We start from the raw sequence: 26708 nt of genomic DNA on the forward strand, positions 1-26708 counted from the left end.
TAAAATTGAAAACTTGTATATTTTCGTAATAAAAATACCATCGTTTATTACGTATTCAGTCACACATGCGAAATATCAACGTAATTATATCCGTTTCGTATTAATGAGAGGTAATTTTCAAACACCTCTACACTAATAAAATAATACGAGTACCTTAAAAAATACCACAATTTAAATATTAACAAAAAAAAAATAACAAAAAAACGGTTAACAGTGATTTTGACGACGAAAACAAAACTCAAAAAAAAGAAGAAAGAAAAAAGAAAAGAACCATACTTAAGGTATTTTCATCAGATACGTAAGTATTACATTGAAATACACGAGTAAATTATACATATAAATCATTGCACTTGTTTTTTTTTCTTCTTTTTTTCTCTCTTTTTTCTTTAAAAATAATACAAAAACGTCTCAAAACAAAAAAATATTAAAAAATAATGAACAAGTTTCGAAGAAGAAGAAGAAAAAAAGAGTAAATGGAATAATGATTTTTTTGTAATTTGGGGAACTGATAATGAAGGGATGAAAGTACATATACAGGCTGAGGGATGAGGGGAAAGGTGTCGAGAAGCTGTTGTACATAATTTACACTAAAACATGGCTTATTGAATACCTACATATGAATAGCTTTAGAAGCACATAAATTGCTGTGGCATATTTCAAATTACAGGTATGTACTTAGATATTTTTGAAACTGGGAATCTGCGCAGGAGATCATGGGCGAATTGGTCGCCCTTGAAAAACAGAATCATTTTTTTCGACGAGAAGCGTTTAATCAATCACACAATTTCACTTATTCGAGTAATGAAAACAACACATCGGAAAAAATCAAAAAGGGATCAGGAGGGATCAGAAGAGAAAAAAAAGTAGTCTTAATGATGAGAAGCCGATCCTAATTTCGAGTTATAAAACAAATACGGTGGAAAAGCCGGATGCATGGCGGGATTAGCTTGCATAGGGAAAAGCGACGGTGGTAAAAATGGTGGTTTCGAGTAAGGATGGTATCTAGCCGTAGACAGAGGACTCAAAGGAGGCGTCGGGTAGGATCGATTGAGTAACGAGTGAGCAGACACATTTAGCAGCGACTCGGACGAAGTATGGGTTCTGAGATGCTGCAGGAGTTCCTCCGAGGTGAGGAATCGTTTTCCACAATACGTGGCATCGCCTCCGATCCACGAGCATATGTAAGGCATCTGAGAAGCAGCTGCCAGCGCTGCTAGCTGAGCCTGAGCATAAGCTGCAGCCAAGGTATTTCCGTGATTACCGGATAAGAAATTAGGAGATTTGATATCACATTGAGTGCACCCAGGAGGGCACGGTTTGCCATTTTGGGCAGATGCAGCCAGTAAATGCGAACTCAATTGGCAACTGGTACAGTATGGGTCTCTGCAAATTGGAATCATGCTCTCAGCTGACGATCCGGCGGTCTTCAATCGACCATAGTTCAGATACGGATTCATACCTGCAGCTTTCAAAGGATGTGATAGCAGACTAGAGGCCATTACGTCTAATGGTAATGAAGGGTAGTTAGGAATAAGGTTATGCGATGTGGACGTCGGTAGAGATAACGATTTCAAGGAACTTAACGGATCTGTCGTTTTAGTTAGTGGACTAGACGTTGTAGGATTACTTTGAGGTCGAGTCGATGGCGTGTCTTGGGCCATCGTAGGTGTCCTCCTGGTACCAGGCGAAGAACTTGGCGAAGATACCAGTTTGCCAGAGTCTTGGGATGGCTGATGATGTAGCATTTTAGGTGGCGATTTTTTATCGTTGGATTGTTTCGTCGAGTCGTCTTTCAGACAGCTTTCGTAGGGTTTAAAGCTCGACTTCGGAGCTACCGGAGATGAACCGTTGGACGAAGAAGAAGGAGATGATTTTTCTCTTTGGTTTTTATTCGATAATTTATCCGAGCTCGAGTTCAACGATTTGGTATTCGGCGAATCTGATCCGATTTGACTGCATGTTTGGGCCAGTAAAGCCAAAGGGCTCTTTTTCGAATCCAACTGCAACAAAAACGAAACGAAATCTAGGTTAATTACCTGCATTAAAAAATTAATTTGAAGTACTTAATAATAAATATAGAATATAGATGGTCGTAGTACAAGTTCATTCGTGGGTAGTAATTTTTTTTATTCCTGCCAATGAGAAACACCTACTTATTTTCTCGAGCTTTCTCCCCCTCTCCCTGCTCACTCCACTTCACTTATATAACTAATACATTTTCTCTTTATTTATACAAAAATGCAGTTTTTTCTCTCTTAAGTAAATTTAATTTAAATTACCATCGAGCAAGCTCGACTCCAAATTAAATAAAAAAATATTTTCACTTCCAACTTTATAATTTATTATGAAGAAATATCTGCTACGAGACTAGGTAAAATTTACCTTCTGCATCAATTCACACAGCTCACTGCCCTATTCATTTACCTACCTATTGCTCTTGTTGAAATTGCAGTGCTAAAGCGTACCTAAAGCTTCGCATCGCTTTTCATTCACCATATATTTTTAATGCCAGTTGTTTAAAATGTATGTAAATGAAGATGTTCTTTATTATTTTTTTTTTTTTAGTTTGAAGAGAACACGGAAGCGTATGATCGAAAAGCTTACTTAAAATATTTAAATATTTCATTTATTCAGTTCTTTTCATCTCTCCATTCATATTTATCACGATTTTGCATTTTCACGTTCGTTATACATATTAATAATCTTTATGTAGGTACCTATGCGTTCAATATTCACGACAATTTACATATTAGATAGGTAGATTTTTATTTCAGCGTTATTTTTTCATTCGTGTCGTCGTGTTTTCTATATGTATGTATTTGGTTCAATGATGCTACTGTGTGTGCTAAAAGATGCTGTATATTGTGTTTAATGATAATATGATTATGATGGAGGGGAGGGAGATCTATAGGGATTTGCTTGTACTTGAGAAAGTGATCATGAAGATCATGTATTCGTGTTAAACTGAGTACTGTACGTATATCGCATATTGAACGAGAACTCTTGAATGTAAACATAAGTATACCTACCTAATAGAATTCTATTTGAGAGTAATAAGCACAAGCATTAAAAGAACTTGTAGAACAAGCAATCTGAATTCAAGAGCAGCTCCTGCAGAAATATCAGAAAAAAATAACTGATCTCTAAAATTACTTCATTTGAAAATCAAATTTAGACCAAAAATGAGGGGAAAAAATCAAAATTTTACCAAATTGACCAAGAAAGATGAAACTTGGGATGTACCCTAAGGTTATTTTCGACATGCCAAATTGATTGGAAACTGTTTCAAAACGTTTTGAGCAGTTCTGGAGCCTTCAGCAGATTTTTGAAACTCGAAATTTCTCAAAATTTTATCAAATGGAGATGGAAATGCCGAAATTCATGATTTGATGATTACAACTTTGAGATACGAGTTGATCTGAACAGGTAAAATCATATTGCTCAAAGGAAAGTGATCAGATCTGATCTGATTAGATTCGCTCAGAAAGAAGGTATTCCAACATAAAACCAAAGCTACCTACATTATAAATTTCAAGTGCCGAAGTTCATTTTTGGATTTTTGATGATTTTTTTGAAAACTGAAGGCCCAAAAATGCAAAAAATACTATTCAAAAAATCTGGAATTCAATCAAAATTGAACTAAACTAACTAAGAAATCTGGAGTTTGGTATTTTTGACCGTTTGAATTAAATTTCACCAGATGTTTTTTCAGATACTTTTTCAATGGCTACAAAATTTGTCTGCTTAGGAGCCTTAAGTGAATTTTTTGATTTTTGGTGAATTTATTGAAATCAAATTCAGACCAAAAAGGAAAAAAATATGAAAATTTCACCAAATTGACTTAAAAATTTTAAATTCGATTTTTCAAATTAGCTGGAAACGGTTTCGAACAATTTTGAGAAGCTTAGGAGCTTCCAGTAAGGTAGATTTTTCAATGTTTGAATATATATGTAGACAAAATTTTACCCAAATATAAATTTATAAAGCTGAAACTTACTTTACTTCCTCAAATCCTCATTTCAACAAGTTAAAGTCGATTGGAGATGGTTTCAGGTTCTTTTATGAGGTAAGTATTTGGACATATATTTTGGAAACTTTAGATTCCCAAAAAGTGTCATTTGTTGTTAGAGCAATTAAAATTAACTTTGAGTACATTCAGACATCTTCAAGAACTAAAATATCCATTAAGTTGCAAACGGCTCTAATAAACAAGCACCGAAGTTGATTTTGAATAATTTTCATGACACTTTTTGAAAATTCGACATTTCTAAAATACAGCTGGAGGCTCCAGAACGGCTTCAAACCATCTCTGATCAATTCAACATGTTAAAATTGGAGTTTAAAATACATTTTAGCTTTCCAATTCCATTCGATAAAATTTTGTGAAAATATAAACTTCTGAAAAATCTGCTGAAGGCTCCAAAACTATACTCAAAACAATTTTAAAACGTTTTCAATCGATTTTGAAGGTCAAGAATAGAGTGTATATTAAATTTCAGTATTCTAGGTTGATTATACAACATTTTGATTCCCTCTCCCCTTTTCAGCCCTTTGTTTTTCAAAAATTCAGCAAAAATCGAAGAATGCACTTTAGCATCTGAAATTTTAACGAGTGATTTTTTTTCCTTTCTCCTTCGATTTTAGTTTCATTCAATTTAAAAATTTTCTGTCAGTTGTCATTAAACATAAACAGATCTAAGTATATATCGTCCTCCCCTCCCCCCTTAGTTTTGGTTGAATTTTGAAAAAGATATAGTTCAAAAGAATCGTGTCCGGAATACATTTTGTGATATTTTTGAACCCGCTGATGTTGCATTTCAACTCATTCTTTTTTGATGGAAGGATTCCTGAGCCTCTTAATAAACTCATCTCTTTTTTCAAAATAAATTGGGAAATTTTCGTAACCCAAACTCATGTTTTCATAGACTTTTAGAGGTGCATGTTGGATTCGAATTTCAATTTTTTCAACTTAGGTACAAAAAAATCAAAATGTTCGATACCTGAAAGTTTGCCACATGCTGAATTTTCGAACCTTCTCTCAATTTTTTTGTGCAGACTAAAAAAAATTCCGATTAAAATTTTTTCCTTGATATAAAAAATTTGAAAATTTGAAAAAAAAAATGTCAAAACTTAGAGTGAATTTTTAAAATATTTTTGGGCCAGAAATGAGAAAAAAAAGTTAAAACTTTACCAAATTTATCTGGAAAAATGAAATGTTGTATGTACCTTATTTTCGACTTCCTTAATCGACTGAAACCGCTTTCAAACCCTTGATAATAAATTAAATTTTAATAATATTATTAAGTTAATCAAAAATGATAATTTACTCCATCTAGTTTAATTTTTCAAAAAATAGTATAAGTGCTTTTAAAATCAAAATATTCTTGTGTTGTAAGCACTTTAAAAATAAATGTCTTGTCTTGTCCTTTTGAGAAGTTCTGGAACCCTCAGCAGATTTTTTCAAAGATAAAATTATTATTATTTTCGACTCTCTTAATCGATTGAAACCGGTTTCGAACCTTTTGGAGAAGTTTTGGAACCCCCGCACATTTTTTAAAGATGAAATTTTTTTCGACTCCCTTAATGGATCGAAACCAGTTTCGAACCTTTTTGAAAAGTTTTGGTAACCCCTGCACATTTTTTGAAGATGAAATTATGTTTGACTCGACCCTTAATCGATTGAAATCGGTTTCGAACCTTTTTGAGAAATTCTGAAGCCCTCGGCAGATTTTTTCAACGATTTTTTTTTAGACCATTTATTTCTGTTCTTAACCTAAAAAGGTTATTAATACAAGTTCTTTGATTTTTAAAAACTTAGATCTTTTCAAAGATGAAATTATTTTCGACACCTTTAATCGATTGAAACCGGTTTTGAACCCTTTTGAAAAGTTTTGGAGCCCCTGCACATTTTTCAGAGTAGAGAAATTTCCACAAATGTTTGCCCAGTTCCTAATAAGGTCACTTCTAGTTTTTGAAGAGAAAAATGCATTGTAATATTGAAAAAACTGTGTAACACTTGAAATCAATTCAAATCGAACTCAATTAAGGTAATGGGTATGAAAATTGGGAAAATATTTTTTCCAAAATTACAGCATCACGACCTTATTGGAGACGTGGCTTCACTATAGCTATTTATTTTACATAATTTTCAACAATTTCCACCCCAATGATTTCCTAAATTTTATATAGGTAGTTTTTATATTATTATTTTTTCATTCATCAGTTTCAGTGGAACAGACCAAATTTTTATTATTTTCTACTTCCTTATTTTAATAGTGTTTTGTAACATTTTTTCCAATTCTTGGAGGAAAATACGATTGGATCTGTTCCAGTCCAAACAGGTCTGATCAAAGATAAGTTGATAAGATCTGCTCAGATTTGGTCATTTTTTTGATCCGATCACATCAAATCTTTATGCATCAACTATTCAAACAAAAAACCAATCAAAATAAGGGAATGAGGATTGGATCATTGGAAAACTTGAGCTTGAAATATTTCCAGTTATGAGTGCCAGTGCCTGTATAGTGGAACATGATTGATCCTGGTTATAGGTCAGATCAGATCAGATTTGGACGTTCCTTGGATCCAATTTGATGTGACCTAATTATAATAAGATCTGATCAGGACATAAAATTTTCATCGGATTAATCGGGGAAACTCTGATCAGAATCAGATCAAATCTGTGCATTTTTCTGGATGCAATTTGACCTGACGACCTAGTCTATGTTTTAATAGGATCCGTTCAAATTTGATCAATTGCAACCTTTTTCATTTGACTGTGGAGGACATCGTTTTGAGGTTGAAGAAAATTGAAAAAAAGAGATTTCCAGTTACCTATGACCGTGGAATGAGTCAAAATTCAAGTTCCTCAAAATCCCGAACATGCCACTGCACATTACCTCCCATATTCAGTGATGATTCTATATGGCAGATACTGACTCACTAAACTGCACGATTCGCTACCATAAAGTCATACAGGTCGTATACAGGTACCACAAAAAATAAAATAAAATCGTTGGTACGAATCTGCCACCAATCGAGGGGGAACGAATTGACCCGGTTACACGATATTCAGTTCGCGGCACCTTCAGCATAAATACATCATCGATGTTGAACTTTTATAGGTGGTATAGCGCGCAGAGGAGAACTTATTACGCCATAAAATATGCAAATATATTCCCAGTCGACTGTAACTTTTCCAAGTATTTATTACCATCGCGGACCATATTTATGGCAGAAACATCGTGCGACTTGCGATGTTTACGAATTAAATCATCATGATTTACGATTATGATTGAAAACACGAAACTGACAATTTAAACCGTCGACGTCCACGTCCGTGCTCTCTTCCTATATAATACCTTTAGCAGCGAGCTAGCAGTATAACCTCACAATGTAATACCAATATTAACGGGCGTAAACTTGTCATTACTTGTTCATAAATTTTGATGAAATTATTAGTTGCTCGAACGAGGCGGCGAAACGTATTAAAATTGCATAAAATTCTCCGTAATAATTCATCGGCTACGGCGATAAAATGTACAATGTAATTACGCGTACAAACGGTCAAACGAACCCGGTTTTTACACGTACTAGGTACGTCTACAAGCCCGCCCCCCACCCCCCGCCACCGTTCCTTCTCGTCCAGGCAGTCTGCCTGTATGCTCTCTTTCTGATTAATGAATTTACATCATGCTATGTCTGCGTTTCAAATTTTTATTCCGACTGACCGTTTCAATATACGATTATGAACGTTTTAAAGAGTTAATATTTCATTTTAAATACGCCTGCATTGCATCGTACGTACTCGTATATTGCAAAAACCCTTATATTATATTGGTTTTTTTACTCCTCCCTGTCTACCTCACATCATCCTGCTTTAGCTTTCCTGTGTGTGTGTTATCGAGAGAGAACTGTTCTCCCTCTTCAACCCTGGCCCAATCGTGTCCTTTTTCGATACGACATCATCGCGAGAATTGGTACTATAAATAAATTGATTTTTATCGACAGCTCGCAGCCGACGAACAATATTGTCATTTTTTTCAATGGAAATTTTTACCAACCTAGAATTTATTACAGTCGCAGATTTCTTTTTGCTCGACTGCGTAAATAGCTATATTCGAAAATATGCTCGTATACAAAAAGGGTGTCGGATTAAATGCCAAAAAAATAAATAAATAAATAAAATAAAAATAAAGGGGTACATTTTTGACGCATCGATAACCACACACATACATTAGTGTGTTAACGTACGCAGATTTTGTTGCTGCGATATTTTTCGTAGGCGAATGGGTGTTTTTTTCGTCTTTTGCTGGAAGGGGTTTCCTTTTTTTTCTCTGAAAATGGCGAATACTTATCTATACTCTGCGATCGAAAAAGAAGAAAAAGATGATTCAAATCGTAAGAGATAAGTAGTGCAGAAGAAAATGATTGAATCTGATCAGATCTGATTACGTAGATCCCAATATTCCATGGATCCAGTTAGACCCGACTTGATTGTATTGCATCATTCTGTTCAAAGCTGATTAAATCAAATAGGGGAGATCTGATTGGATTTGACTAGATCAGAATACTTGGATTTAATCCAGATCAGACCAGATCAGAACTAATCCGATCGGATTTTTTGAAAATCAAGAGGCCAAAAATGAGAAAAAATTATAATTTCACCAAATTGACTTTTTTTTTACATTTTTTAAAAAGCTGAAATTTGGTAATAACCTTATTTTCAGCCCACCGAATCGAGCAATTCTGAGGCCTCCAGTGAATTTTTGAAAATTGAAATGTCCACAAAACTTTACTGAATGAAGTTAGAAAACTAAAATTCACTTATTTTCAGCCCACCGAATCGAGCAATTCTGAGGCCTCCAGTGAATTTTTGAAAATTGAAATGTCCACAAAACTTTACTGAATGAAGTTGGAAAACTAAAATTCACTTTATACCCCAATTTCAACGAATTGAGTCCATTGAAGCTGATTTAAATCTGTTCTGAAGTCTTTAAACATATTTTGGGAATTTCGGATTATCAAAAAGTGCCATAAAAATACCAAAATTGACCCCCAGCTCGTTCAATTTTGATTTTTGCTTGTCGGTGAGGTACTTGAACTATTGGAAATTCGAAAAGTTCCCGGGAATTCCTGAACAGCTTGAAACTGGGTATCTCTATAGTCAAGGATTCAGTTTTCAAAATTAGATTTTAGAGTAAATTTAGCTTTCCAACTTGACTGGATAAAATGTTGTGGAAATTTCAATTTTGAAAAATTTTTGGGGGGATTCGAAACGTCTCAAAAAAGGGTTCGAAACCGGTTTCAATCAATTAAGGTGATCTAAAATACGAGTACCTAAGGTACATAAGTACAAAATTTCAGCTTTCTGGGTAAATTTGGCAACGTTTTGATTTTTTTTGCTCATTTTTGGCCCACAAAAAATTTAATTTACTCATCTAAAATTGAAACTTTCATTTTTGTGCCAGAATTTTTCTAAATAATCGTATTTTTCTTGACACCCCCCTTCCCCTCTAATCTTTGTCTCCTCAATTGAAAAAAAAATGAAATGAATCACAATCTTTGAAAATTTGCTGAAAATTTTTCATTTCAAAAAAATACAATTTTTCAACAACAAAAAAGTCACGTACCTAATGCCTCAAGCAATTTTGGTTTTCTCGCATGGAGCCCCCAAAGTTTAAAAAACAATACAAAACAAAACAAAAATGTTTTTCAGAAGTCTGTGAGAGTTTTTTTTTTTTTTTTGAAAATGGGTTATCTAAAAAGATTCTGACCAGAAATGAAAAGTTTCGAGACTTTGATTTTGCATTTTCACATTAATTTTTGAAGAGGACCGACATTGTTTGGTGGAACTGTGACAACTGACAAGTGATGTATTCCAAATCGCATCACAAAATTATGAACCAGACAAAAGAGAATCGACGAAGGATCCTAAATACACTAGTCAAAATTTCAAGCTCTGAAATTAATGTTTCGATTTTTAGTTCATTTAAAAAAAAAAAAAAAAAAAAAAAAAAATAGAAAAATCAAAATATTACCAAATTTACTTGGAAAGCTGAAATTTGATGTGTGCCAAATTTTTGACCTCCCGAGTTCATTGGTGAAAGTTTAGAACCGTTCTGGAGCCTTCAACGGATTTTCGGTTGCTCCAGTTTTGAGAAAAGATTATGTAAAGAGAGTGGAAATGAAATTCAGCTTCTATAAACTCGTATTTACTGTCTTTGTAACCATGTCGATTGATTTTCCAGCACTTATTTTCAAAAACTTTTTGTTTCGATTCAGAATCAAAATTTTCTAATAAAGATTATTTTAAAAAAATAATAATAATAAAATCCTCTGGCTCTAAAACATCTTGAAACTATCACCAATCAACTTGGGAGATTGAAAATATGATACAGACTGAATTTCAGTTAATGAAAGTCAATTCAATAAGATTTTTATTTTTTTTGAATTTTTAACCCAAAAATAATTTGGGTCAAATTTGAATTTTTTTTCAAAAATTTGGGATGTTTTGCTTTCGAGGAAGGGTTTTTCTTGAAAAGAGAATCATTTAGAGGAATCCTGATGCAGAAATAGAAAGTGTTTGGATCAAGTGAATTTTTTTGTCGTAATTTTTTCCAACGTTATTTATTCAAAGAAGTACTTTAGATCGAATCAGATGTGATCACTGATCAGACACCTTCAAAATTCCAAAGAAAGGAGAAATGAATTGAAAACTTTCAAAGTCTGATTGAAAAAAAATAGGACTTTTTGATGAAAAGTGGGACAACTGCAGGACTTTTGTAACACCCTGTTATACCTACTATTTCGTGACTCCTTTGATCGATTTAGACACACATTTTCAAAATATATATTCATTTTTGCCAGTTCTAATCCGTTCATTTTTGAAAAAAAAAATGAAAAATGTACCTACTTTACATGTCAATATTGAAAGTTGAAATTTGATCTTGAGCTACAAAGCTGAAATTTGGTTAAAATGTAAGTACCCTATTTTCGACTTCCCAAATTGATTGATTGATGGATTTGATCAAAATTCTGATCTGATCAGTTCAAATTGAACCTGAGGAGTGTTCGGATTTGATCTGATTATATCCAACAATTATTTCAGTTCAGGTTTTCATATCTAATCAAACAAGCTTGATCAGATTTATGATCCAACAGGTCTCCTAATCGGATCTTATCTGGTCTGAATAAATTTATCTAGTCTAATAATATGTACCTTATTGGTTCCAAAGAATGGATTTGATCAGATTTGACCTAAAATCTGATGGAACAGGTCTGATCATAAGTACCTATATGCTAATTGTGGACATCTTTATGGTAATTTTTCCAAAACTAGGATATCCAAAAATTCGCTGAACGCTCCAGAATGGCTGAAAAACCACCACCAATCAACTTAGATGATCGAAAACAGGGCATAGACAAAATTTTAGTTTTCTACGTACTTGAACTTGCTCTAATTTTGATTTTTTTCTAAATGAAAAATTTATAAATAAAAATTTTAAATCTCCAAAAAATTAAAAAAATGACATTTTTAGTATCTCAAATTTTTAGTCTTGAAAATTTTGAATTATTTTATCCCATCCAAATAATTTTTTTTCTATCAGTTGGAACAAGTTCCAAAACTGAGGGGTAGGCAATTTTTGATGTTTCTTTTTTTTTTAGAATTTTATGACTTTTGAGGATCACCCAAGTATGGCTTTGAAAACACTTCTCCATATCTCTAATTTTTCCCCTCCTGAGGCCACCTCTTGACACAAATACGAGTTAAATTAACTACTGAACGAAGCTTTATCACAATTAGCTCGCAAATGATGACACCACATCGCCCAGCATTACAAATAGGAATAAATCTGAGCGGAAATTTCAATTAAAACCTGTCATTCGAGAGTACATATTATACGCCAACTTTATTCGACCTATAAAAAAAACGATTCTGCCACGTACACCTTCGAATTCTATTAACGTCGAAAGAATTTTTTTTTTTTCATCTTCAGACACTATATCTATATGGAACTTGCTTACTATCCGAGACCCGGTACATCGTACTGACGATCCGAGGCCCGCGTCTTTGACACTTAGAAAAATTTTAAAGAGTGCCTGGTAAATTCGTTCGCGCATGCGCCTTGCTAGTGGCTGTCAAGCCTGGTCTAGAGCCGTTGGTGCGATCTCCAAGGAGTGATTTATACAGGAATGACCTGAGTATGAAGTTTCTGTGTGGGGTGAAGTAGGGTAAGCTGTATATACTGTAGGTATGATACCTACTTTGTGAGTCCCAGACAAAAATTTGTCTATAGCATCCCTGAAGTGTGTACATCATGAAAATATAGTTTTTAATAGGAAAACGTTCCGAGACCCGCTAACGGGCCTCGGAACGTCGCGTCGGGTCTCGGATAGTCGATGTCACTTCCAGAAACGGGCCTGTATAAGCTGTAGCAAGCCTGTATTCCTATATAGGCAGGCACCTTATATATAATGCGAACAAAGCTCGGGTAAATTTACCCATCGAACGTCACACGACACAAGTATTTACGGGTCATTAGCGAATAAATTATAGAAATAGTTCGACGTGGAAACGATATCGATACAAAGGTTCGCAGCTGCTCAAACACCATAACACGCCAGTTCTTTAAACATCGTCGTCAGGAAAACTTTACGACGACACGATTAAGTGTGTGAGTGAGTGAGATAGACAAAAAAGGAAAAAAAAAATTTACTGCAAAGATTGAGTCAGCAAGGGGAAAAAGATAGAGAGAAGGAAAACGTACTGTACACAAATAAATGTAGAGAAAACGTACCTATATAACGCAATTTATCACCGTTCGTTCTTAAAATACGTTCGAAAATCTGTTTTGGGAAAGAACGACGATAGGTGAACGATAAAAAAAAACTGATAGGATATTTTTAAAAGCAGCCAAAATAATAATGCTCGATTTTTTATAGCTTCGTAATAATGACGAAGTGTATAAATTAGGAAATAGAAGCGTCGAAAATACCACCGAGAGATGTTTATTTTACGAGTACAATATAACTCTCTGTGTATTTATACAGAGAATGCGAAACAATTGAAATTTCCAACATGTGTTTTGTGTATATTTAATTGGGGGTTGTATGGTATAGTGAAGACTCGTGAACAAAGGGTTCGACTCATTATAGGGCAATTAAAACTATTCGGTGGTGCAGAGCGAGAGATACACACTTACGAGTACTTATAGCGTGTTATACTCGTATTATGGCTTATGGGTGTTTGCGATGTATCCAACATATATATATACGAGTACAAGAATAGGTACGAGTTTTGTACCTACTTATAGTAACTTGCTAAGAATCTGTGCTCGGTTTTGTATCTATGTAGAATCACTCCCAGAATGTTTAGTGTTAATTAAGAATGTAGACTAGAGAAAGAGGCCCACAGAGAGAACGAAGCAAGCAAAACGACAAACGTTCTACGACTGAAAACAAAATACTTAAAGAGTTGTGTTTTTTTCTCCTTCTGTTGGTTATTTAACCATGTGCCACACGAAATTTATATCTGTTTTTAGTTGCACAGAATGAAAAACGCTTAATGCAGTAACGTCGCTAAGATTGTTTTTAAACTCACTTGCTTTGATTAACGGCCTACTTCAAAGAAACTCATTAAATTAAAACATTGCTTCTGGCATTTCTCTTATAGTACTATAGAACCGAGTCACATTCTTCATTCGGTCTTATGCCTTTTAAGTGAGGCGTTTTTTTTTTTTTTTCAACTTAAAGACTCTTTTGCTCGCGATGTACATTTATGCGAGAGGTATCGTACGTAAAACACATTATAACTTTTCCTTTTGCCTCCCTCGGTGCCTCGTCGTGTACGTCTGTGCTCTGGTTGCTTTTCTGCTTCTTTTTCTCAATCGGAATCCTACCGCAATAAATAATCTGTGAGCATCCGGTGCATGTGATAGCAACAGAGCAGCGAGCAACAAAATACCACAAATTAAATTTACCCGGATTATAAGTCAGCGCCGCGGTTGCATAATAAATTATAACCGTCTAACAATAGTATAAGACTAAATGTCAACAAAGTTTTTATTCGACGATGGTCCGGCTAATTTTGGTATAATATTGTGAATTTTAATGTAGTGTACTCGTTCGTTGAATAATATGAGAGTTGGGTGTTTGAGAGTTTGCCTAGTGCTTGAGAAATAGGCAATATATTCGCCTTCGTGATGTTTCCACTTGTTTCCTATGCCAGCAACAGATCAGGTAGATTATTCGAATCATACCTATGCGAGCACATTGATATTAAAATCAATAATTTATCATGAAATTTGATCAAATTTCAATCAAGAGACACCAATGTGGGTTCCCAAATTTTCCTAGAATTTTATAAAAATAGGTAGGTACGATAGTTGGGGAGCCCGCATATAAGAATCAATTGCACCCCCACCCCCGTCGATCCTCTGGAACAACCTTTTTTCTTGAAGGCAGAGTCCTGAGGAACATTTCTAGCCCTTGTCATCAAAAAACAGTGGCCCAACTTACCAAATGGTGGCCATTTTGATTCACAGGTCAGCTGAAACCGCAGATTTTGCGTTCCTAAACAGGACTTGCACGACATTTTTTAACCGTACAAAGGTAGATCGAAAGATCAGGCAAAAATTTATCACCTGCCAAAATTTCAAGTGCTCAAGTGCCTTTTTCGATTTTTGGTGAATTTTTGAAAATCAAATTTAGGCCAAAAATGAGGGGAAAAAATCAAAATTTTACCAAATTGACCAAGAAAGTTGAAATTTGATATATACCCTATTTTCGACATTCCAAATCGATTGAAAACTGTTTCAAACCATTTTGAGCAGTTCTGGAGCCTCCAGCAGATTTTTGAAACTCGAAATTCCCACAAAATTTCATCAAATGGAGTAGGAAAGCCGAAATTCATTCTGCAAACTAATTTCAATACGCTACGAAGTTGACTGCAGGTGGATTTCAAGTCGTTTTGGAGCCTCCAGCGACTTTTTGAAAATTACTGGAGTCTCCAGTAGATTTTTGAAACCTGAAATTTCCCAAAATTTCATCAAATGGAGATGGAAAGCCGAAATTTACTCTGCACTCTAATTTTAACACCCTCTGAAGACGACTTCAGGTGGGTTCAAGTCATTTTAGAGTCTCCAGCGACTTCATATAATTTCTTTAAACACATTTGGAACATTCCAAACAATTTTTTTTGGATTGGAATTTTGCATTTACGAGCTTTTGGGTTCGAGTCGGCTGCAAATATCTATTTTCCTGCTGACAAGGGAACTTTTTGAACTATAAAACTCTCCCATCGAAACGAAACCCAACTAAATCAAAAGAGGATGCTTTAAATCTTATGTAACCAAAATTTTATTTCTGATGTCAAAGTTCATTTTTGTATTTTTGGTGCAATATTGAAAGTTGAAAAAATTCAAAATATCTGTTTTTATGCCAATTTTTTTTTTTAGAAAATATTCATTTTCAATTTTTCTAAAACAGAATAATAGGTACCCATGTGAATAATAAGTCTGGAGGAGGGGGGCATAAGGATTCATTGCGCCCTCTGTTTCTTAGAGGGAGAGACCTAAGGAATATTTCCAGCCCTTGTCCTCAAAAAAAAAAGTGGCTCTACTTACACAATGGCGACAATTTTGACTGACAGGTCAGCTGAAATCGCTGATTTTGCGTTCCAAAACAAGACTTGCAGGAATTTTTTTAAACCGTACAAAAGGTGATCAAAAGATCAGACAAAAATTCACCACCTGCCAAAATTTCAAGAGCTAAAGTGCCTTTTTCGATTTTCGATGAATTTTTGAAAATCAAATTTAGGCCAAAAATGAAGGAAAAATCAAAATTTTACCAAATCGACCAAGAAAGCTGAAATTTGAGATATACCCTATTTTCGACATGCCAAATCGATTGGAAACTGTTTCAAACAGTTTTGAGCAGTTCTGGAGTCTCCAGCAGATTTTTGGCACTCGGAATTCCCACAAAATTTTATCAAATGGAGTTGGAAAGCCGAAATGCATTCTGAAAACTAATTTCAATACGCTACGAAGTCGACTGCAGGTGGACTTCAAGTCGTTTTGGAGCCTCCAGCGACTTTTTGAAAATTACTGGAGCCTCCAGTAGATTTTCGGAACCTGAAATTTCCGTCACTCGGCCCATAATATAATTTTTCTTTTCCTTTTTTCGACTGAAGTTAGAGTGTAGTTGAATTTTCCAAAGAAAAGAGTTCTCTCCAATGCATTCCTGTCAAAACTGCCAGAAAGTTCCAACTTCTGCTTAAAAATATCAAAAAATGCCCTATTTTCCCTCCAAAATTTGGGAACAATGATTCCTAATTTTTGCCAAAATTGGTTGTTTTTAAAAATATGAAAAATATGTTATGAAAAAATGAATAATTGTGAACTTTTTAGAGATTTTGCCTTCACCTCGCTCGGATCCCATTTATATTTTTGAAAATAATAATATAATTTCCTGAAAACTATCGTTAAAATTTTCAAATTTTGAAACTAAATGAAAATCAACTTTTTTTGCTCCAGTTATTATACTTTTCAAATTATCAATTTTTTCAAAGCTTTCTCTCTCACTTCACTTGAGAAGATTTGAATTCTACTGTGCAATTTTTCAAAAATTTCCAAGGATGAAAAATTAATTTCAAAAATTAAAAAAAAAACAATGCCAATGTGTAAAATAACGAAAAAAAACTTCAAAATTTCATTCAAAAATACCAAAAAGTACAAAATTTTGATTTTGAAATTTCTTATATTGAAAATTATTTTTTCGTAACTCACGAATTGTAAATATGGCCAAACTCGAAAACAGCTCTGTTCTCTTTTTGAACTTGATTTCAAAGACCAAAAAGCTAAATAAAAAAAAAAACTCGAAAAATTTGTGAATTTTCGATTTTTGATTTCAGAACTAATCTTGCAATAGAACAATTCAAATTTTTTGTCGAGTATATATGTAATAGCGTCGTTTCTGAACATTCAAAACTATTCAACATTTTTGTTTTCAACTCCTCTTTCAAAATTTGTTGGACAACTTCCGGCTAATTATCATGAAAAATACAGGAGGAGGGAGTCTGGGGTGGAAAGTTGAGAAAATCTAGCGAAAAAATTGAGAAAATTTCAATCTCCCACCCCCCCCCCTTCCACGACACATCACTTCTCTGATCAAGGTAGACCTATTCAATGAAATATATCAGATAAAATCAGATCTGAATATTCCTAGAATCAAAATTGATTAGATCAAAATCTAATCGAATCATACGAGTATAGTTTCGAGCTGGGTTGTTCTGTTCGAAACTGATTGAATCCAATCTTTTTCTCCTGGGTAAATTCAATCATATTATATTATGAATTGATCAGATCAGGCACCCTTCAAATCCGATTTGATCTGATCAGATCAGAATTTTAATCGAATTAGATCTGTTCACACCTGATCAGATCCAATATAGAAAACTTGAAGGGATCCGATTACATCTAATATTAGTCCTTTGATCAGATCCACTGATCAATTTGGGAAGTCGAATTAGAGTAGGTACCCAAATTTCAGCTTTAAATGTTCTAATCAATCCATTATTTAACAACAACAAAAAAAAAAGAGAAATAAATAAAAAAATACTTTATAAAATTCTTTAGGCACATTTTTCCTTGAATAATTAAGATAATTCATTTTTTTCAAACAAAATTTCTTGTTTTTATTTTATTTTTTTTCAGTCACTACTTTTGCATCAACAAGTTAAACAACGTATTGTGAAGTATTTTGATCATGTAAAGTTTTCAAAGCTACCTACTCGCTATCAGTTATTTCCAAATTTTGCAGCCAAACATCCATTACTTCATCAATGAAATATTTTCCAGAATGTTCACCCAAGTCATTTTCTATTAAGAAACCATCACTCATTCGAATTTTGAGAATTAAATTACACAAGCATTCACAGTTTACAGAGAGTAAGCCATTATTTTTGGAAATTTGCAGGAATAGGGGGGGGGGGGGGAAAGGTTCATCACAAAATATTGAAAAGGCCACATCCGCCAATTTATTGTTAAAATTCAAATTGTTTATGCACCAACATCAGGCAGTTTGAAATCAAGTCTGCCGGATTGTTATGTAGTGTACCTTTGTCTAACATCGATTCAAGCGCCTGCATTTCAAAACTTATGCAAATTTATCAACGTGAATTGAAAATATTTCTAGATTCGATGGCTTGAAGGGGAGGAGCAGGAACTATGGACATCAGAGGGTAAAAAATTAGGTATAACTTGCTTCATTTGTTAAAAAGCTACCGAAAAATAATCATCATTTGGCAATAGGCTTAAAATTTTCATGAAAAAAGATTCGTTCGAGCGTTTCGCTGTTACGAAGGGAGAAAATTTATTGGAGAATATGAAAATATAACTTTTATAGGGCTATTTGGGTATTTGGCAAGAGTTTTAAAAGAAACTTTATTTTTTATTTTTATTTTTTATTATTGAAAATATTATGCAAATTGTACGATTACGTAGTATTTGCTTTTTAGTTGGGTATATTTGACATTTATTAAATAATCCGAACGATTTTAATAGCTTTAGCTATTAAACGACGGTTCAGCCCAGTGATTTATTCGCGAGAGATGTTTCGTGCTGCGGTGTAAATTTTCGCAATAGAACAAATATATAAATGTACTTGGAGTGTAGTATGTGAAAAGAAAAAAAAAAGGCTTTTCATCGTGTATTTATAAGGTAAATTTATTCCAAGAGGCTTGCTGATAAGAAGCTTTTAGCATATGGAAAAGGCTATAAGTCGAAGGAATTTCTTTTCTTTTTTCTTTTTTGCCTACCTGTATAGAAAATAATATAACGAACGCGACAATAAATTAATGTTGTATTTTTCGAGATTAACTACTTGCAAATGAAAAAGACGCTCACGCGAACACGAAATTACTTTTGTTGGTCGGTATGTCAGTGTTTGAGCTTTGACGTTTAATAAGTTTAAATTTTACCAAATGAAAATGGTACTGTTTTTACGAGCTTTTGCAACATAAAATGTGTCGAAAATATTGTCGTCGAATAATAAAACCTCGCGAGCGGTCACGTAATAAACGATTTAATTTTTCGGCGAGTTTTCACGTAGGTAATGATCGACGATAACGGAGGTGTCGAGTAACACGCGTCACATGACAAGGTCGAACCCGGGTAGGAGATTCCGTGAGACGGATTTTGTCGTGAATGTCGAATGACCAGCGAAAAAAAAAATAAATGAGTTTTAATGACGATTTGTAACGTTTTAGTGGTCGAGTTAGGTTGATGAATGGATTGCCAAAGATTAAAGGTGGGTGGTTAATGAGCTGTGTGTTGACGAGCTTTGGTTAGATTGATTTTTTTGGCAATGGGAAGAAGAGGGAGATCATTTTGCTGAGTGAAGTTGGGAGAAGTTTGAAAAAAAATCATGGTTTTAATTTTTTTTATGCTCGTAAATTACCCAAGACCACATTTTCAATGGGGAAAAAAATTCTTGAGATGAAACATTTGAAGAAAGAAAATCAAGAACGAGTCCATCTGTCATCAAAATCCTGCTCATATCCTATAATTTTATTTAATATATAATTTCAAAACACCTAATACTAGTAGGACATTTAATTACTCGTAACTTTTAATAATCACGAACCTAATCTCAACTCAGATCATAATATCACCGCAGCTGTACCTCTCTATTCGGATAGCAGACTCGTTTATTTCAACTCTTTCTAGGTTATGGTTTTTAAAATCGACAGCAGGGGGCTAAGTTTTAAAATCCTTGTATTAGCTTCTGTATAAATGAGAATTCTAAACGATAGCTGATATCTGATGGTAGGTATTTGAAATATCATTAATGCCTGTAGTTCGTTTATGGTACCGAATGTCGGTTGCCGGATGAGTTGTATGGTAATAATCAAGTTTGACAATAATATAAATATCCAGCGGATTATGGCTCGGGCTCGGTTCGTTGATGCTCATTTATTTACGAGGAACACCGAGATGGAAATTCCACCTGAGTGGATGCATATACGTATATGTAGGTAATCTGAAATACATATCTGTGCATCGCGACTGCGCAGAGCCCACAGTCGACCAATTTATAATGACGATGACGGCGACATGAAACGATAACAGTAGTCAAAAATTAAAATTTACATCTCCACGGTGGCTGCTGGTATGGGGCATAAGCGATAAAACACCGCGTAGGGCCTTATAGCTGAATGATGAATATAACGACCGCGAACGATGAAACCATTATATTGTTAAATTTCATATCGGTGAGGTATCGTACTAAGTATATGGTGTTCTTGCTTTCCATATTACCTACATATTTTTTTCCCTATAAAGCTCTCTGTGCACACGTGTGCATCTTTTACATGTGTTTACAGACAGGTTCAAGCAACAGGTTTCATATCTTATTTGTCCTTCTCACGTGTCACGAGCATTTCGTAGTCATTTTTCTGGCAAATTTTCAGGTTGAATTTTACACAGATGTATTTTTAAATCAGCATGATTGGGCAATAAATGAAATGATCAGTCTTTGGATTATAGCGTTGACTCGACGTATAAAATTTCCAGCAAAATGGGAAGACCCAGAAAAAGGAACATTGTCATGACTCTCCCGAGTCGATTGGTATAGTTTCAAGCCGTTCTGGAGCCTCTCAAACCGATATTTATGTTTTGTAGTCCCTATTGGAATAATTGGCATGAAAATTGAAAAAGGCTGAAATGAAATGAAATGTCTGTCAACTCGTTATACCATTTTGTGACTCTTCTGAGTTCTGATCGATTTTGGTACAATTTTTCAATTCTTTTTGCCAGTTCTTAGTCCGTTCATTTTTGGAAAAAAAAATGAAAAATGTCTCCTTATGACCGTAGCAATATCTAAAATTTGAAATCTGATCAAAATTGAGCTGTAAAGTTGGGCTCGAGAAAGATAAGCATGGTCCAGTGGCCCCCGAAAGCTACAGAGGTGAAACTCATGTGATGCATAAGTACTCCCAAGATGAGTTTTCCCCCTGAATTTTGGACCTCAACTCTTGAGTGGTTTTTGAGTAAATTCTTCAAAAATTGAACATCGTTTTCAATTTTTATTTCAGGATTTGGACTTGGTCGATTTTTTTCAAACTACGAAAGTGTGAATATGCATAAGGGCTCTTCCCAAAAAAATCAATAGCTTCCTCCGGCCACTTTTCCCCCTACAAAATTTTAATTCAATTTTTTGAGGTCCCCCCTTACCTCCCCTCCCACTGAAGGCCTTTGATCGTACTTTTTGAAAAATATTTTTTTTTAGAAAGATACAGTATTGATAATCCGAGAACAACATATAACTTAGGTACCCAAAATTGTACCTCGAGTGCGTCATAGTCAAATTCAACCCAATTTTCGACTTCCCAAATCGATCAATGGATCCGATCATGGTATGAACAGATCTAATCCTATCAAAATTCTGATCTGATCAGAAAGAATTGGATTTGAGGGTTGTCCATAGAACTAATTTTATTAAATTCAATAATTTTCTGCGAGAAGTCCTCCAGGAAAAAAGTCTGTGATTCAATCATTTCAGTTCAGGTTTTTAAAAATGTTCAATGTAAGTACCTATGTACCTAATTTCAGTTCAATTACACATATCCAATCCAATTCCCCCTCTCTCCCCCCCCCCAAAATGGTGCGATACAAAATTTTTACATTTGTTCAGATCTGTTTGGATTGCAATATTTCTCGGATCAATTCAGATAGGTAAGATTAAATCTACCCAAGGGGAAAAAAATTGGACACAAAAATTTTCACTCCAAACTCCCCTTTCCTGTATTGTTTATGATAATTAGCCAGATGTGTTTCAACAAATTGTGGGAGGAGAGTTGAAAATAAAAATGTTAAATAATTTAAAATGTTCAAAAACGATGCTTATACTCAACAAAAAAATTGAATTGTTCTATTGCAGGGTTGGTAAGTACTGAAATCCAAAATCCACAATTCACAATTTTTTTCGTGTTTTTTTTAGCCTTTTGGCCTTTGAAAATGCAATTCAAAAAGAAAACAGAGTTGTTTTCGATTTTAGCCACAAAATTTACAATTTGTGAGATACGAAAAAATCATTTTCAATATAATAAGTTTCAAAGTCAAAATTTTGTGCTTTTTACGAGTATTTTTGAATGAAATTTCGACGTTTTTTTCCCGTTGTTTTACGAATTGATTTTGATATGTTTTTTAAATTTCTGAAGTTAATTTTTCATTCTTGAAAATTTTTGAAAAATTGCTCAGTAGAATTCAAATTTCCTCAAGTGAAGTAAGAGCAAAAGCTTTGAAAAAATTGATAATTTGAATAGTAAATGAAGCATACGTTTCCAAAACGCATCAAGTCCATTTTCAAAAATTCTGAGGTTGCAAGGCCATCTAGCATAAAGTTGCAGCCCAAAATGGCTGATTTTTTGATATGTTGTGCCCAAGGGTTTTGGCTACAACATATCAAAGAAATATGCCAATTTGGGCCATTTCTACGTTTCCAAATTGTACTAAGTACCATGAATTTCTTATCAATATTTATACTTCAAATAAATACAGAAGCAAAAAGTTTATTTTCACATAGCTTCAAAATTTAAAAATTTTAACGATAGTTTTCAGGAAATTATATTATTTTCAAAAATATAAATAGGGCTCGAGCTAGACTAGAATAAAAGCTCTGGAAAATTCACGATTCTTCATTTTTCCAGTACATAATTTTCATATTTTTGAAAACAACCAATTTTGGCAAAAATTAGAAATCATTGTTCCCAAATTTTGGGGAAAAATAGGACATTTTTTGATATTTTAGCAGAATTTAAAACTTTCTGTTTTCTGGCAGTTTTGACTAAACTCTAACTTCAGTCGAAAAAAAGAAAAGAAAAATGATCTGGCCCAAGTGACGTGGGGGCAAAAACGTTGAAAAATTGATAACTCAAGAAATGAAAAACCTTGGCCTTTTAAAATTTTTCTCAAAACACACCAACCCCCCCCCCTGTTCGGCACACCACTGGATTTGATCAAATCAGACCTTATCAGAGTTATACACTTGTTGGATGTGTTCAGATCTTTATGAAAGCATCTAATCCGATCAAAAATTTGAGAAGATCAGATCAGATTCGAGGAATCTATTGATCTGATAGGATTTGATCAAATAAGCCTTTCAAGAACCAAAATAAATAGTTGATTGAAAAAAAAAATGAAAAATCTGCGAATTGTATTTGGGTGGGGGGGAGGGCAAAAGAGTTTTTCTGTCTAAAATCAAATTATTAAACTCATCGTTGGTATGAATTATGAAAAAATAGGAATAGTTATTTAGGATTTTTGTCTCCAAAATTCACACAATTGAACGTCGCTTCTTCGATTTTCGTGTTGGGTAAATAAATTATTATGATGTTTATTTAATTTTGAATGTCCCAATCATTATGATTATGACGTCATTTTTCAAAAATGAATTCATTTTCACAGCAAAAGGTAATTCTAAGCATCTTTAATTTTGATCTTAGAAAAAATTCATCGCAACAAAATTAGGTAAACTCAAAAAGCTAAATTAGAAATATCTATGAGTTGAACTGATTATTTTTTAGTACAAAAAATAAAGACAATTTTCCACCTCAAAGTACGTTGATTTTTCAAAATTGTCCACCGACATCATTTCCATCTTGAAAAAATTAATATTTGTTCGAAATTACATTGATAATTTGGGGATGCTCATCAAATGTTCAAGTTGAATCGAAAAGGTGGCAAGTTTATCCAAAATAAATTGTAAAAAATTGTGAAATAGAAACAAATAAGTACTACATCCTCAAGTTTTCGAAAAACATTGCCAAAAAATTTGAAAATAAGATGGTATACAATTTTGAGAAAATCAATGATAATAAAACTCAAGTTTCAAAAAATTGCAACCTATTTTTCATGGGGCGATTTTTTCCCCAAGACTCACCAAGATATGATACACTAACCTTCGAAGAAAAAAAAATTAAATTCTAAAAGGTGATCATTTTTCTGAATCAATATTTTCCATATTGCACAAGATGAACGAAATTCATTGGATCATATTCATAGAGCATCGAGAATTTCAATGAAAATATCTTTCTTTACCAAGAATACAACCCATCTACACATTTAAAAAATTCACCCCTGTGATGATAATTGGTTAAAAAGGCTGTAAAGCTCTCAAAAATGACTATTCAAACCGCAGGGAAGGAGGGGAGGGGCAAGATGGTGATCTGACTTGGATCTAGATTTCCATCAGGACCTGAAAGTGCATTTGTTAATTTTTGAAATTAATTTAAAAACTTCCATTTTTTTATTAAGAAAAAAAAATGAAATATACATTTATTCAAAAAGTTTTGAACCTCATAGATTTGAACCTTAATAAATTTCTTCCTTGGAGTTTTTCATAAGGAGGAGGATTAAAGGAAAATTGCTTTGGGCTCATTTTGGAGGCCAACAGCTCTGAAGACCATCACAAAACAAAATTCTAATCAACAGTCAAAAATAGTAAATAATTTTTCCCACATTTTTCAATTCAACCCCCCCCCCTCTTATTCCCCTACCTCATGATCAAATTGCACAAAACCATAAACTCACGATGCTTATCGATACAAAGATTTCTATTCACCAGGAAGGAAACGAGGCGATAAATTTTCCAAAATAATTTCGTTCACGTATACACAGCAAAAACAACACATGTATTGGTTGCTCGCTATACCCTTAAAATTACATCAGCATTGTGCCGTGCGTTGTACTACATATAAAAGCAACGCCCAACATAAAAACCTGAGTAATTCTTTTCCAACTTGACCACTGGGAAATGGCGATGAGAAAAGCGAAGTAAAAATACGCCGGCGATGTTTTTCAAGTTCACAGACACGATCCCTTCACCTTATCTCCAGACTCCAATTTTTCTCTACACTTGGAAAGTTACAACACGACTTTGAAAAGTCTCATTAAAAGGGCGAGAGAGAAAAAAAAATCACAGCGGATATTTTCAACATCATTTTACGAACTGGACATGGACATGGTCGTCGTCGGACGATAAAAAATCATGGCATGTGCGAGACGACGAACAACTTCTCCATCATCTTCCCAAACCCTGTACCCTTTTGTTTAAAAATGTGAAAAATGTCGTCGCTTGTGAATCCTTTGACGAAAATTATCTCAGAGGCGGGCAAAAGCAAAAACGTATACGACGAGACGTTGAAAAACTCTTTGCATTTTTTATTACTTCGAGATACGAGTATAAAATTTTACTCGTTCGAATATGTTTTACATTCGCGTTTCGAGAGTTACGACTCGATTAGGGGGGTTTTTGCTGAGGTTGTTTTTTTATACGACTGGTATAAGTATCGATATTAGTTTTCAAGACTGTTCAACATCATTAGAAAGTTTCTGGCATTTTTTTTTTCTTCTGCCTGCGAGACTGAGACGAGCCTCTCGGTACTTGAGAAATAAATTCCAAGTTTTTCGCGACTTAGATCACTGAGTGAGGAGGGCAGGGGGGAAGGGTAATTTAAGAAGTTGAAGGGTGAAAAAAAAGGTTTCTACGACGTTGTGAATTTTTTAAGGAAACGGAGGCAGAAAATTATTCCAACTTGGACTGAATTACTGTCTTCTTTTCCGTTGTGAAATTGTTCCAAGTTAAATAATTCTCATTTATGGCGAATTTGAATTTTTACTCGAGTTTTTTTTCAGCTCATCCTGAGCTATTCGGTTTTGCGAATAAAGGAAATTATAAATTGTCTGCGATCATCATACGAGGTATTCCCCTTCGTTGAGAATTTGGAGCCGATATGAAAATTTGAGAAAAATTTATCATCGAATAAGTCAACTTACTGTCGTTGGTAACGATGAAAAATAATCCGGAGTCAAGTACTGATTTCCGTTGGACGTTATCATCTTGACATTGCACTTCACTAACACATCGACGATTAATAATTAAATAATTGAAACAATGGCAAGAAAAAAAAATTGTCACACGAACACGTAAAAATACGATAAAATTTCTATCACGAGTATATTTTCATGTCACATACACACAAAAAAAATAAATAAACAATCTTTCTAACACAACGTTGCATAAAAATATAAATCCTTCAACGAGAGACTTTACAATTGCAACACAATGATTTTTTTTGAAAAATCTTAAAATAAAACGAGAATATAAGTGATACTCGAAGACCGACACTTAAGAACAAACCGCATTACACATCTCGGACTTACAACTGACGATCGTGTCTGTGCAACTTTCGCCTATTCGTGTTCCAGTTGATGAAAATATCCGGTAGATGGCAGTTGGTTGTCGAAGTTGGGTGGATTATTTTGGTGGAAATTAGCTCTGTGAGAAGAGATTCGCGCCTCGCGGAAATCTGCTCTGTATTTTGACCGGTCGACGGTCGTTTGCTGCGCTGAATTGGAAAACATAATAATTTGCTACACGAACTGATACCGTTTGAAACTTCTGACAAGTTGATCGCGTGGCGTTAAAGTCCCAATTAATATTACAAAATAAAACTTTTTTCTACCCAGTGAAATGTGCCTGCCACACGGTGAAATGTGGAAAAAAATCAATGCCGAGGGCTTTTTATATTCTCTTGCACCTTGTTTTCTATAGTCGTTGTTTTTTTTTATAGGTTCACGAGTGCTGTGCTAAACCGCGAATACTGCGTGTAAAATGTTCCCTTGTCGAGTTGATGGCAGATTGTTTTG

The 26708-nt window shown here is 34.0% G+C and overlaps 1 protein-coding gene across 1 annotated transcript; it reads right to left on the bottom strand.

The window, feature by feature from the left end:
* Positions 1-26472, bottom strand: elB (elbow B). The gene is made up of 2 exons (XM_065348456.1): positions 25836-26472; positions 1-2000 (listed from the first exon to the last, which is right to left on the bottom strand). Exons 1-2 carry the CDS (start codon positions 25896-25898, stop codon positions 870-872), a joined length of 1194 nt encoding a protein of 397 aa, XP_065204528.1. The 5' UTR covers positions 25899-26472; the 3' UTR covers positions 1-869.
* Positions 26473-26708: the final 236 nt, after the last annotated feature.

Source organism: Planococcus citri, chromosome 2 (assembly GCF_950023065.1).
Source record: "Planococcus citri chromosome 2, ihPlaCitr1.1, whole genome shotgun sequence".
Lineage (NCBI taxonomy): Eukaryota > Metazoa > Arthropoda > Insecta > Hemiptera > Pseudococcidae > Planococcus > Planococcus citri.

Excerpts from the sequence above, each read along its gene's own strand:
- elB (XM_065348456.1), bottom strand. The coding sequence starts at position 25,898 with ATGATAACGTCCAACGGAAATCAGTACTTGACTCCGGATTATTTTTCA. Across the intron at positions 2,001-25,835 it reads TTTCATCGTTACCAACGACA|TTGGATTCGAAAAAGAGCCC; the intron begins GTAAGTTGACTT and ends TTTTTGTTGCAG.